This window comes from Rhamphochromis longiceps, linkage group LG4 (assembly GCF_057381845.1).
Source record: "Rhamphochromis longiceps isolate RC_006_pf linkage group LG4, R_longiceps_female_GT1.1, whole genome shotgun sequence".
NCBI classification, from domain to species: Eukaryota; Metazoa; Chordata; class Actinopteri; order Cichliformes; family Cichlidae; genus Rhamphochromis; species Rhamphochromis longiceps.
The window spans coordinates 10,200,753-10,215,463 of NC_140560.1; the positions used below are offsets into that span (position 1 = coordinate 10,200,753).

Genomic DNA, 14,711 nt, shown 5'->3' on the forward strand with positions numbered 1-14,711 from the left:
TGTGGAAAAGTTTATCTTGATATTAAATCGTTAAAATGCAAATGTGAGAAAAAAATATATTAATATTCAGGTTAACAAAATACGCATTTCTAGAGCCCCTAAACCTACTCTGTACAGCAGTTCTTTACAATAGCACATTTATCACCAAATCAGCAGCAGAACATAATTACATTGTGTATAGGAAATTTATTGTTGCATAGCAGCAGAAACAGATGCATGTCTGAGACATTTGTGGGTGTGACCCCCAACAAATCAACACCAGGACCCTGCTAGTAGTAAACAACCCGCTGAGGAGTCTAATCAGCCAATCGACAATCAACAATTAAAAAAACAGGAACAAAAATATACATCATAATGAAATATATGGCACATCTCTGTCATAACAAAAAATATGGTCAAATAGTTTATCACCTGCAAATAATAAGTTGTTACAGTTAAGTCTTAGAACAGAAATCGCTATAGTAGTAAAAATATATTTTTGTCATGTGAAGAAATACTGTTTTGTCTCATAATACAACTATTCCTCAGAGATTTTGGTCCATATTAACACGTGGCATAACATAGCCGGTGCTGAGTTTTGGCTGCATATCCATGATGTGAATCTCCTGTTTCATCAAATCTCAAAGTCGCTCTACTGGATCGAGTTTAATTATCAATTATCTCAAACCAGTTTGAGATAATTGAGATTCATCAGACCAGACAACATTTTTGCAACCTTCCATTGTTCAATTTTACTGCAACTGTGCAAATCATAGTCTCAGTTTCCTTTTTCTTAGCTGACAAGAGTGGCATCAGATGTGGTCTTCTGCTGCTGTAGCCCATGTGTTTCAAGGCTTGATGTATTGTGGTTTTAGAGATGCTTCTGCATGGACTGGTTTTAATGAGGGTTGTTTAAGTTACTGTTGCCTTCCTATCTGGCCACTCTCCTCTGATCTCTGGCACCAATAACACATTTTCACCCAGAGACCAGTTGCTCAGAGGATATTTTCTCTTTTTCAGGCCATTCTCTATAAACCCTGGAGATGGTTGTGTGGGAAAATCCCAGCAGATCAGCAGTTATTTTGAAATACTCAGATCAAACCACCTAGAGAACAACAGCCGCGCCATATTCAAAGTCACTTAAATGACATTTCTTTCCCATTCAGATGCTCACTTTGAACTTCAGCAGATTGTTTAGAGGATGCCACGTTGCGTTGCTGGAAAGTGATTGGATGATTACACATTTATGCTAATGAATAGTTGAACAAAGTGGCCCCTCAGCGTATATGCACATCCATAAGGAGTACAAATACCTTTCTATCAACCTTCTGTACCCCCCCCCCCCCAAAAAAACAACAACAACAACAACAACAACCCCAGCAACAGTTCTTTAATTAATCCCCCAGAGTAGTCCTTACAGGCTTAGTGCCGATGACTCATTGACGGTAAACCCCATGTCCAGCTGAAATAATGGACATCTTTCTGATGGTTTTGTTATGTTCAGAAATGCTAAGGAATATCCAAGCCAAAACAATTTTTGACAGTTTTTTGACAGCTGAGATTGAAAAACTCATCATGTAAAATAAACAAAAGGGTGTACTATACTGAGATTGTAATTCAAATATTTGTGGAAAAGCTGCATTTCATTTAATTCACTTACATTCAATTTTACTTGTGTCAAGGTGCTTAAAATGTAAGGAGAAATCCTTATATATTAGGAGAAAACATTAGGGAGAAAACCCCCAAAATCAGATGAATAAGCGCTTGGCAACAATGGGAAGGAAAAACTCCCTTTTAACAGGAAGAAACCTCCGACAGAACCAGGCTCAGGAAGGGGTCAGCCATCTGCTGTGACTAGTCTGGGGTAACTGAAGGGAGGCAGGACAAAAGACACACTGTTGAAGAAAGCCAGAGAGTATTGATAACTAATGATTAATTGCAGAGTGGTGTATAAACACAGAGAGTGAAAAAGGTGAGTGAAGAAGAAAAACTCTGTGCAACATGGGAAACCCCCCAGCAGCCTCGGTCTATTGCATTGCAACCAAGTGAGGGTTCATGATCACGCCCCAACTACAAGCTTTATCCAAAAGATAAGTTTTAAGCCTAAACTTAAAAGCAGAGAGGATGTCTGTCTCCCAAATTCAAACTGGAAGCTGGTTGTACAGAATTGTGGCCTGAAAGCAGAAGGCTTTATCTCCCATTCTAGTTTTCCTCTTTATTGATGTGATATGCCGCATCTAAGATAATATAGGGTCTGATTATTCAAGACCTTGTACATAAGGAAAAAAATGTAAAATTACAACTGGAAGTGTCACGTGTGTTGTAAATCATAAAGTGAAGGCGATTATAAGGGCCTAACATTTGGGATACACTTCCATGTCATACATTAGCCATTAAGTTACTGATAAATTGTGAACACCCATGCCTACATGAGAACACGTTGTATGTTGTGTGGCGAGACAAAGAAAACTGCTGCACCTTTAAATCGTAGAATGCCAGCAATTTGCGGCTGTGCCCAGGCATTTAGAGCAGGAATGTGTTGGAATGTGTTGGCAGCACTTGATTTCCCCTGCAGCTTTTCCAGGTGCTACATGGAGAGGAAAACAACAAAACCGCGGAACACAGATGGACAGGCCTCGGATATAACAGAGGGTGTGCAGAGTTTGATTAGAAAAGCCCCTCTCTAGACATGAGGTCACCCATATAGGTACGTGCTGCCAGGACATGTAAAACTGGAGGAGAGAGAGAGAGAAGGAAAAAAATAGAGATTTATATCCCTCCCTGCTTTATCAGCTGTCTCCTCCCTCGGTCTTTAACCACAGATTTATGTCTTTGGTAAAGGCAGCCACTCAATAATAGACTCGCCTCAGGAGCACGGTAGGGAGTGTAAATTTCAAAACACTTGCATGGGAATAAACTCTGGCTGTTGAACCATTAAAATGTGTCTGCTTTGATAAGCCACTCTTGAAATAACACATTTCTCCAAAATACACAGCTTGTCAGCTCAGCTCTCAGGTGATTGAGTGATTGTTATGCTGGTGCCGCTTAAAAGCAGCTAATTTTCACTCATGTTATGCAACAGCCTCTAAAATGACCTCCACACTTGAATGTTAACGTGACTCATTACAACTGCAGGGACTGCAACCCCACTCTGTTCTTTTCAAGTTTGCCCCACTGTAAATGTCAAGCTCCGAGGAGGAGGCATCAGCCGTGGTGTGGTAGCAGAGACCCTTCACAGTCCTGCACTGTATCTGTAAAACAGGTGTGCTCTGCTTGCTTTTGCTCTGCCTGTGCTATTAATTTTTGATTTGCTCCCTTCTTGTGTTTCTAAAAAGTCCCTCTCTCAGTCTCGCTTTCTGTTTCCAAGCCTCACCCTCTCCCTCACACACACATACACACGCACACACGAACAGGCAGCACATGGCCAGCGTGAGTGAGTCATAGTGGACTGGCAACAAGTGCCTCCTCACAGGGAGAGTCCCTCCATGTGTCCCTGTGATTAGGGCCAATCCCCTGGAGGGGATCAGGTGCGCAGCTCCTCCTGGGCAACGTGAGACCTGGTTCCATTGTTTGCAAGTTCACAATGCACTTGAAGGATGAGACAGCAACTTGCACTCCATTGAAACCAGCAGAAACGGATAGTGGGTTAGTGGGTTCTTAAAATCTGTGTCTAGCACTAGTATTAGCACACACTAAAACATACTGGGTGCAGTTGTGGACCTCCAGCTCTGTGAGCTCGCAGACATAGACAGATGTTGATATTCTCACTATTACGATGAAAATGTTCTGTGGCTTTAGCAGGTGTGATCTTTACCCTAGTGGCAACCTGAAAAATGAAGCCATTGCAAAGGTGCCAAATATCCTTCCCTCCTCTTCCTCCTTCTCCTTTAAAGTCCCCATAAACCACCACATTAAAATACCCAACTTCAACTTTGTAACTTGTATGTTTTAAAAACCAAAAGTTGATTTAGCCTCTGTAGATAATTTCCCCTACAATAAAAATATAAGGGGATTTTTTAAGCACTTGTTTGGTTTTTACTAAAGGATGACAGCCTGAGTGATAAACACCAGCAGCTGTAGCTAGCTGCTGTCTATTAAGCCTTACCTTGCTACATTATTTGTATCACACTATTTGTTGCATTTTGTGTTTTTTAATGAAATGATTTAATAAATAATAGATAATATGGGCTGGTGTATAGTAAATAAGATGTGGTTGTCTAGATTTGGTTTGAAAATGTAGTTTTTGCTTACATAGCACTAATTTGCAGTCGTCTGAGTCTCTGAAGACACATAAATATATTTATGAATACAGCTCGCTAACCAAGGCTTCAGCTCTTCTGCATATGATCTGTTCTTGCACCAGAAAACCAACATTGCATTGGCCAAAATGCTAACACTGTTGTGAATCAACATGCAGTGGGTTTGCTATCTATAAATTGTAGCATTAGCATGCTAATATTTGCTAGTTAGAACCAGAGGCGGAGCCAGACATTTGAAACACCCGGGGCTTAGCCCTAACAACAAAGAAACAGCATTGTTGTTGTTCGGCTTTTCATTTCACCATTTGTTGATTCACTGGAAGAGCAAGTAAGGTAATATGGGTCAAGTGATCAGTTTGATATCAATCTTTCGCGATGCATCATCATATTTACATTATTTGTACAGTACGAATGATTTGCTTTGGTACCTGGTCGAACTTCCGTTCTCCTCTGTCTGCCTGGCTGCGCACTCGCAGGCAGCAGCTGCCCCGCCCCGCTTAGTGCCTGAGCTCGGATCATACCAATATAAGGGGGGATTTACGCACAGTGGTAAATTCCCACAGTGTGCACTATGTGCTTCGAATATTGTGTGTAGTTTTTGTTTTATACAGTTGTCAGCCAGGCGTCTAACTATGAAAAAATTACACTCCAAAAGACCCTGGGCTTCTGAAAAACAACCCGGGCTTAAGCCCAGTAAGCCACCCCCCGCTACGCCACTGGTTAGAACCTTAGGCTACGTTCACACTGCAGGCAAAAGCGCATCAAATCCGATTTTTTTGACCCTATGCGACCCATATCCGATCATGGTATGACAGTGTGAACGGCACAAATCCGATATTTTCAAATCCGATCTGGGTCACTTTCGTATGTGGTCCTGAATCCGATACATATCCGATGTTTCAGAAAGCGACTGCTGTGTGAACGGTCAAGTCGCATTAAATCCGTCTTTTACGTCACTGACACAAGACAGACGCCAATTATCAGCACCGGAGAAGCGCCCGATAAGACATCGCGAACGCTTCCTGGCCACCCGGTGAAACTGCTGGGAAGACAACGTTGGAGAAATGTGAACATTTTATTTGTACTGCATAATCTGCAGATTCTGACAGAAATCTGCAACTATCCTTTGAAGCACCGCTCCTCTCTAAAACAGCAATAAGGATAATTATTAGGTTATCTACATTATTATGTAAATAACAAAATAACTTAAAGCAAAAATTGGGAAACGTGAAGTCCGAAGTCTTTATATTAAGGGCCATCAGTCAAACAATATTGTTTGCTCTGTGTCTAAACAGAGCGCGTTGTGTGACATCTTCTTTTGCACATGCGGGCCGCTTTGAGCGTTCACACTAGAGCTCGTTTGCTGTCGCATTTTATTTGTAGTGTGAACGAGCAGACAAAAAATTCGGATTTGATCAAAAAATCGGAATTGAGCATTAAGACCTGCAGTGTGAACGTAGACAGTATAAAAGCGGGATCTGACTGTAAAACTTATGACTTGTCAGTCAGAAGTCCTGCAAGTGTTTTGATACTTTAGAATAGCCAAAATGTATAAAATGGAAGGTTAGAAAGGCAATAAAAAAAAAAAAAAAAAAAAAAAATCTATCTGTCTAGGCAGAAGTGTTAAAGCTAGGATGGTGCCAAAGTCATTAGGGTTCATCCTCTGGGGAACACAAATGGCAATACACCATTTCCTGGGAATTTCATTCATTCATAGTACTAGCATGAATAAAAATAAATGACCGTATAGTCTGAGTTTGGTTTTGAGCTGTGTTGGAAATATACACTTGTAGCTGTGATGAGTCCCTGTTGTTGTATTTGTCAAAGTCCGTGTTGCGTTACTGTTTCAATTACAGACGACAGCTGCTTTGCTCACTTTTAAACATCAGCTGTTCTTATACACAAATTTTTAGGCCAGCAAATTTGCACGTCTATTTCACTGCTTACAAGGACCAACATCACATTGCTGTCATCAGATGTGTTCTATATAAAAACAGCTATTATTCCATCTTGGAGTGTGGCTAAAAGGAGTTTGAATACGGTGTTATTTTGCGGTCGTAAGTGCAATAATAACCGTCCTGGACTAATAACAGGTTAGAGGAACACTTCTTAAGCCTGCTCCTCCCATCACATGATCACAAACCTGCCAACACACCTCGTGTACCCACGATGAACTGTAACAATAGCAGAACGTGCAGTACTCTTCACCTCTTTGACACCAGCCAAGCCTTTCCTACACCCTGTTTGCTTTTTACAAACACCCTTTTCACACACCCTTTAGCAAAATAGTGTGTCCTACAGGGATGCTGCGTGTGGACTCGGTGGAGCGGTCATGCAGGTGGAGGCTGTCTGGACTGACATTGGAAGGGTGTGTGGTTAACAAGACTGCGCCTGCTGCAAGTCCTGTTATGCCAGTAAAGCTGACAATCAGTGTCAATAATCCAGAGAATTAGAGAAGTTATTACCAAGGTTTATTTGTGTTTGGATCGAGTGCTTTGCAAGATCAGGATTTAAGGTCTGGCTTACATTTTTAAATTTCCTTAAATAAAATGAAAACAGAAAAACGCTCACACACCCTCACACGCACCAAAAGTTGTTTCTCCTCTCCATCATTTCCTGAAAAAAATAAAACAGAATGAATGCAATTTTAGTGACAGCACAATTGACTGAATTTAATGCTCAAATCAAGTGGTGATCCTTCAATTTGCAGACTGCTTAGTTGCAGATCAAGTTGTGCACTCCACTTGCAGTACAGACAGCAGGAGCAACAAATGTTTTAAATTGCATGTTAGCACCGTTTTAGTATTGACCACAATAAATAAGAACCTATCAACTTTATTAGCACTGATCTCAAAAACCACGATTCTTGACCGTTTGCTGGGTGTGAGACCAGATCCTAATGGGTTGTGAATGCACGCCAAAAATGTCAACCACACCTTCGACCTTGCACAACTTCCCTATTCTTCTGCTGCACACACTCCCAGCAAACACGCCCAAACGATCCTCACCCTTCTGTCCCTCACTCTGTGTTCTGCAGCCAGCCCAACTTAATTGATGCCCTGCCAGCCTAAATTACACAGCCGGCCTTCGAGGGCAAAGAGATAGAGGTTGTCAACAAGTGCGGCTTGAGTGAAGCCCTGGCTCCTCACCCACAGTGACAATTTACTTGACTCAGCATCACGCAGGCAATGTTTACTGGACCTGTCCACCACAATCAACACTGCTGCGTACGGGCTGACTGTAACTCCACTGTAAACCTCATCACTGCTGAGAGAAACGGAGAACTGGGGGAGGGGGGGAGCAGAGAAGAAGGGAAGCTTATCCCCCAAGCTTTGTCCTTCCTCCTCCACATCAGAGCGGATTCAGTCATACAAGCAAGGCAACAAATTAGGCTGCACACATGCACAGACATGCACGCCACAAGCATCCACATAAATTACCCAGATGAAAATGTTAAATTGAAAACAGCGTAATTTTCAGCACTTGGTGCCGGCACCTGATGTACAGCAAATCAAATTAAAATTCAATATTCGATTACAGACGAAGGAAAAAGTGCTTTCTTGGTAACACTGTCATGTACTACCTGTTTGTTTAGTACTGAAGTCTCAGTGGTTGGTCATAAAATCTGTCTTTGCAAAGATTTAAGTGCAAAGGTGTAAGAGGTGTTAAAGAGGTGAAAATTCAGCTGGATCTTCGCCCATATGTTTGGAAACATATGGGCAAGATATTAGAAGTTACAGCATTACAGCTGAGTTACAAACACAATTAAAGCTGCAAGCAGCGTTGAGAGGGCCCTCGCACCCTGGCGTGTCGAGCCACGCCCAACACCTACACCCAACAAATCTGATCTGATGTCACACTGATGCTTAAGCACATGTAGCTAACTGTGTCTTTCCTTTTACACGAATAGATTATCTTTGATTTCTCTGAAATCAAGTAACATTGGAGTGACTTTGACTCATATTTGGGTATAAAATGAGGGATATAATATTAAATAGAGAGATATGTAAGTGTCATTTTTATTGTAGTACTTTTACTGAGATATAATATCTGTATAAATATTTATATGTAATCCACATACCTTTGAGATGTGGTCTCCACTGAAGCCTCTTCTGAAGCTTGTCCTGAAACCTAAAAGTTATTTATTGTGTTAGATGTTTTTTTTTTGTTTTTGTTTTTTTCCTAAGGAGTTTGCATTTTAATAACTCTAGTTGCAATTTAATGATGAGCCGATAAATATGATTTTGGACCTCTAATCAATCTGTAACTTTTATTAGGTGTTAGGATCTGTTGTGTGCTCAGTCAGTAGTACCCTTATCCTCTTTGCCGTATGAAAAACTGAGTTCCTCTAAACCAGCTATGGTAAGTTTATCCACATTGAGGGAAGTCCCCACCAAAGACTCCAAGGTCTTCCAATGTTTTGGTTTCAGACATGGGTAATGAAGATCAGCGATCACAGGCAGCTAAAGAAAGAACACATAAATAACACTTGAGCAGTCACAAAAATAATGAATTACTTTCAGCCCATATTGTAATATGGTATCATTTTAAAAAGAGACTGCTGACAACATTATCTACTGTATGCCACAAAAAATATCAGATATTTCATAACACTTTTTTCTACCCACTCTGTGCATCATCACGTTCACCTTGTTCTTCAGACAGGGAACTATATTGTTACGTGGCAGGCCCTTCTCAAGCTGGTTGAAATACTTGCTGCATTTGTTGACTTGTGCACTAAACTGCTCCATGTCCAGTTGTTGAAGTGTGCTCTAGCGATGGGTAAAATGAAAAGTACATTTTCATTTAGTTTATAGTATGGATATACTTGCTATACAGTGGAGGAAATAATAATTTAATTCCCTTTTGAATTTGTAAATTGGCTCACTTACAAAGAGATGAACAGTCTCTTGTTTTCATGGTAGTTTCATTTTAATGGAGAGAGACAGAATATCATCCAAATATCCATGAAATTTTTTTTCTTGTAATTGGTCAACAGGTTTGCACACAGGAGAGATTTTGGCTCACTTCTCCTTACAGAAACTCTCTAATCCTCTAGAGATTTAGAGGTTTCTTGACTGTTGTATGAGAACTAAAAGTTTCAGGTCCTTCCATAGAGTTTCTATTGGGATTAAGGTCTGGAGGCTGGATAGGCCACTCAGTAGCCTTAATGTGCTTCCTATTTAGCCACTCCATTGTTGCCTTGGCGGTATGTTTTGGGTCATTGTCATGGTGGATGATCCATCCACAGTGTTGTTCAGTGTTATGGCTGAGGGAAAGAGATTCCAGAGATTTTGTGTAAATGCCCCTGTCCTTGGCATCTCAATGCAGTGATGTCATCCTGTCTTTACAGAAAAACAGCCCAAAGCTTAATGTTTCTACCTGGGGTTGGTGTTCTTTGCGTCATACTCAGAATTTCACTTCCTCCAAACATGGCAGGTTGAGTTAATGCCCGTGCTTGATGTTGCTTTTATCTGACCACAACAATTTCTTCCAGGTCTTATCTGAATTATTTAGATGTTCAGAGACATGCTTAAGACCTTCTTGATCAGGGGGACGTGCAAGATTTCAATATGTTATGGTGTAGTGTGTTACCAGTGCTGTTCTTGGTGACGGTAGTCCCATCTGCCTTCAGATCATTAGTAAACTCCTCCCATGTAGTTTTGGGATAATAGCTTTCTCATGATTATCATCACTCCAAGAGCTCTCATGGAGCTCCACACATGGTCATTTGATATTTCTTCCATCTTCTCACCAAGCTTCTTCCAGTCTTGTGCAGGTCTACAGTCTTTTCCCTGATCTCCCTTGATAGCTGCAGTGGTGGTGGAGAGGTTTGAATGGAAGACATTGATTCTGTGGACAGGTGGGCTTTATGCACATTACGAGTTGAGATTAGGAGTATCTGTGATTGATTGCAATCTTAGTACACACAGTCAATCAATAGAAACCAGTAGTTTGGCTGAGTGTAGGAGATCAAATATTTATTTCACCAAATGGCATGCAAATCGAATTGCAGTTCTCTTTTGTATCACTTTTTTAGCACACATCGAAACTTTTATGGCTTGATCTAGTTTCTATGAAATATGTTTACATTGAAAGAATTAGAGTACTTTGAATTTCTTCTGGTAGGATGTGCAGGAGGAAGCTTTGGCCTGTGGCTTTTCTATGGAAATCTGGATCTCCCCCAACAGCAGATGCACTTGTGATGAATCAGCACTGATGTCTAAAATTTGTGGATCCTGCACATTAAAATGCACGAGCTTTTAATTATACCAAATATAGTTTAATTATGCTTTAGTTAAAATTACTAAATAGAAATAGAACAACAAAATTAAAAATAAAACAATCATCTTCTCATACCTGCAATTTAAACCGGATTTCCATGTTCTCCTGTTTGAGTTCCTTTATATCCTTCTTCAGGTAGCTGCAAAACCTTTTCATAGTAGCATCCCATTCTTCCGCTTCCTTTCACATGATATCATCTAACAAGTCATCACAGAGTTTAAGCATGGCAAGAATTTCTGGTGGTGTGGGGACTGAGTGCACGTTGATCAGATCGTACATTTTGCATACTGATTTCAGCTCTTTGTTAGCAAAACGAGAAATGGAAATATGGAGTTGAGTAAATCAGAAAAAGAAAGCTGAGGAAAAAGAAAACAAGCTGCTGTGTTTTGTTGGTTTATCACATTTAATTGTTAAACAGGAACATCTCACCGTCTCCTCAATCTCATCCAGAAATGTGAGAAAGTCAACCAGCTGAGCTGTAGTAGAGGGACTGATCTGTCCTTCAACTTTGGCCTCACGAACGTCAGTGATTATGGCCTCAGCTTTCCTCTTAGCGAGTTGGGTGAGCGTGTGACTGATGACCTTAAATCACATTTTATGGTCAAAAACTTTCCAAATTTCCAAAAACAATCCACAGTAAAATGTAGGAAAAAAACAACAAAAAACAAAACAATAATGACAAAAAATGTAAATTTCAATGGAATAAGTAATAAGTTAATAAGCACTGCATCCAAATCCAAACGTTCATTCTCCTTATAGATTCTCAGAAAGTGCTCAAACATGTGTGAGTACACGTTCGCAGCAGCAAATACAATCTGGAATGGTTTTTGAAGGAGAAAAATACATCAGGGCAATTCAAAGCTGTCAGGCATCTAAGGAAAACAATGCAGTAAAACCACCCGGATGCTTTGCTTGATACTTTGCAGGTAGACGTCATTTTTTAGGTTGACTTTCAAAGAGGGTGCGTTTTCATATTTATTGCCTATTTATATATGCCTTCCAGACACATATAAAAACATACAAATATACAAATAAAATCCCATGTTAATTTCAAATTAAAATTCAACATAACCAGAATAGTTCAATCATATCCAAAAATCTGACAATTTTTCAATGCATCTGAAAATAGAAATACAAAACACAATTTTTTTTATAGTGACTCCATGGCCAAAGTTATCTTTTTGGCACAAACATTTTTGTGCCAGACATCGAAGGGTTTCCATAGTCTGTAGCGTGCAAAGAAGGGGATGCATAGCAGCTTGCACTGGATATTTTCCCACTGCTTCACAGTTAGAAATACTGCATCATCATCATCATCACACTGCAAAATCACAGCTTGACTGTCGAGGTCAGTACTGATGTACTCGTGAAGTTGACATTTGAAGGTAGGGTCCCGCTGTATGGGAAACAGCCATCTGGGGAGAGGAGGGGTTGACATCACATCCTTTAAGGGCTGAGAAAGGAAGGGAGAAGGTACGTGTTCCTGTTATAGTGGCAATTATGACAGAAATTTGCTTTAGACATACTTGGAACTACCTTATCACTGTAGACTATATATATTGTTTACTGATTGACTACAGCACTATATTGTTTTTTATTGTAAAATATGCTACCATGATCACAAAATTTCAAAGATCTGGTTACAAATTCCTCAAATTCTTTCTAGCAGCCTCTTTTTTTCAAAGTATGACACACTAGTTACTTTAAATAACACAATTTTGTAATGGCAAGCTTTTCTAAAATCATACCTCATCTCATACCTGTTGGTCGACATTTTTGGTGGATGGCAGAGGAGGTAGGTGGATAGCATCATGGTGCCGTTGCTTCAGACCTTTGGTTTGAATGACTGCTCACAGGCTTTCAGGCTTTGGAGACTTGGTTTCTTTGGTTTTACAAGTCTCTTTGGCACTGTCTACATTAAAGGTAAGCAAAGACCAAACTGGTTTTATTCAGCAAAGACAAACTTTTGAGAATATAAGAAGATCACTACATGCACTAGAACAAACAGCTAGGGACAAAATCAAGGCTATGGTTGTGGGCTTAGATGCTGAGAAGGCTTTCGACTCAGTTAGATGGTGATTTCTTTACAAAGCACTGGAAAAATTTGGTTTCAAGCCCAATTTTATAATTTTAATAAAGACTCTGTACAACAAGACAAGCGCCTGCATAAAGATAAATGGGGATCTTTCGGATTCTTTCATCCTGGAGAGGGGAACAAGGCAGGGCTGCCCGATCTCTCCCTTCCTTCCTTTTTGCCCTATATTGAACCTCTCGGTCAATTAATACGACAGTGTGAAGCTTTTAAAGGCATCACGGTGGTGGGCGGGAAACAAAAAGTGGCAATGTTTGCAGATATAGCATGAAACTTGCATATATAAAATGAAACTTGCACATATATCTTCTTAATATACTTAGTGAAAATGAAATGTGTTTTTATCTCTTATCTTGGCCTTCCTCTTTGAGATGTAAAATGGTATAATGACCCATACCATGTGCTTCAGCTTCTGCTTGAAGTGTTCTCTCAGTTGACATCTCCATCAGTGATTGATAAATTCCCTCAAGAATTTTGCATAATCTCCTCCCAGAAACATTTTGTTGAACATTATTCATAAGCAATAGAAATTTTGCTGAATGAATATATGATCTTCAAATTGACGCGATGCAGAATCCAAATTATTTGTACCATTTGTAGTTTTAACAGCTATTGCAAAATAGTTGTCACAAAAAACAAAGCTCTACAAAGTACTGACATAGTTCATCTGATGAAATTTTGTAATATAAATAATATTTTCTTAAACGGCATTCCATAATTCATATATACACACACACACACACACACACACACACACACACACACACCTACCTACCTACCTACCTACCTACCTACAAAAAAAACCCAAAACACCCAGCACGCCCCTGCGGGCGGTTTATCCTTCAAGCTCGGGTCCTCTACCAGAGGCCTGGGAGCTTGAGGGTCCTGCGCAGTATCTTAGCTGTTCCCAGGACTGCGCTCTTCTGGACAGAGATCTCCGATGTTATTCCCGGGATCTGCTGGAGCCACTCGCCTAGCTTGGGAGTCACCGCACCTAGTGCTCCGATTACCACGGGGACCACCGTTACCTTCACCCTCCACATCCTCTCGAGCTCTTCTCTGAGCCCTTGGTATTTCTCCAGCTTCTCGTGTTCCTTCTTCCTGATATTGCTGTCATTCGGAACCGCTACATCGATCACTACGGCCGTCTTCTTCTGTTTGTCTACCACCACTATGTCCGGTTGGTTAGCCACCACCATTTTGTCCGTCTGTATCTGGAAGTCCCACAGGATCTTAGCTCGGTCATTCTCCACCACCCTTGGGGGCATCTCCCATTTTGACCTCGGGACTTCTAGGTTATACTCGGCACAGATGTTCCTGTACACTATGCCGGCCACTTGGTTATGGCGTTCCATGTATGCCTTGCCTGCTAGCATCTTGCACCCTGCTGTTATGTGCTGGATTGTCTCTGGGGCATCTTTACACAGCCTGCACCTGGGGTCTTGCCTGGTGTGATAGACCCCAGCCTCTATGGATCTTGTACTCAGAGCTTGTTCTTGTGCTGCCATGATTAGTGCCTCTGTGCTGTCTTTCAGTCCAGCTTTGTCCAGCCACTGGTAGGATTTCTGGATATCAGCCACCTCCTCTATCTGCCGGTGGTACATACCGTGCAGGGGCCTGTCCTTCCATGATGGTTCCTCGTCTCCCTCCTCTTTCTTGGGTTTCTGCTGCCTGAGGTATTCACTGAGCACTCGGTCAGTTGGGGCCATCTTCCCAATGTATTCTTGGATGTTCCTTGTCTCATCCTGGACTGTGGTGCTGACACTCACCAGTCCCCGGCCCCCTTCCTTCCGCTTAGCGTACAGCCTCAGGGTGCTGGACTTGGGGTGAAACCCTCCATGCATGGTCAGGAGCTTTCTTGTCTTTATGTCAGTGGCTTCTATCTCCTCCTTTGGCCAGCCTATTACCCCAGCAGGGTACCTGATCACGGGCAGGGCGTATGTGTTGATGGCCCGGATCTTGTTCTTACCATTCAGCTGACTCCTCAGGACTTGCCTGACCCTCTGCAGGTACTTGGTGGTTGCAGCCTTTCTAGCGGCCTCTTCATGGTTCCCATTTGCCTGCGGGATCCCCAGGTACTTGTAACTGTCCTCTAT

General features: G+C 41.3%; 1 protein-coding gene and 1 pseudogene across 2 annotated transcripts; both read right to left on the reverse strand.

Moving 5' to 3' along the window:
• Nucleotides 1-8,536: 8,536 nt before the first annotated feature.
• LOC146671033 (dynein axonemal heavy chain 6-like) lies at nt 8,537-12,336 on the reverse strand (annotated as a pseudogene).
• LOC146671034 (uncharacterized) lies at nt 11,111-14,250 on the reverse strand. 2 transcript variants are annotated; one of them, XM_085405107.1, is made up of 3 exons: nt 13,477-14,250; nt 12,284-12,435; nt 11,111-11,976 (listed from the first exon to the last, which is right to left on the reverse strand). In XM_085405107.1, coding segments are annotated over exons 1-2 (744 nt in total). In that variant the 5' UTR covers nt 14,220-14,250; the 3' UTR covers nt 11,111-11,976; nt 12,284-12,434. The 2 variants fall into 2 exon arrangements, with proteins under 2 accessions (XP_085261233.1, XP_085261234.1); XM_085405108.1 differs by having other exon boundaries at nt 12,272-12,435.
• Between the last annotated feature and the right edge of the window lie 461 nt (nt 14,251-14,711).

Bases quoted from the DNA above. Each gene is read 5' to 3' on its own strand.
- LOC146671034 (XM_085405107.1), bottom strand. From the start codon at position 14,219: ATGTACCACCGGCAGATAGAGGAGGTGGCTGATATCCAGAAATCCTAC.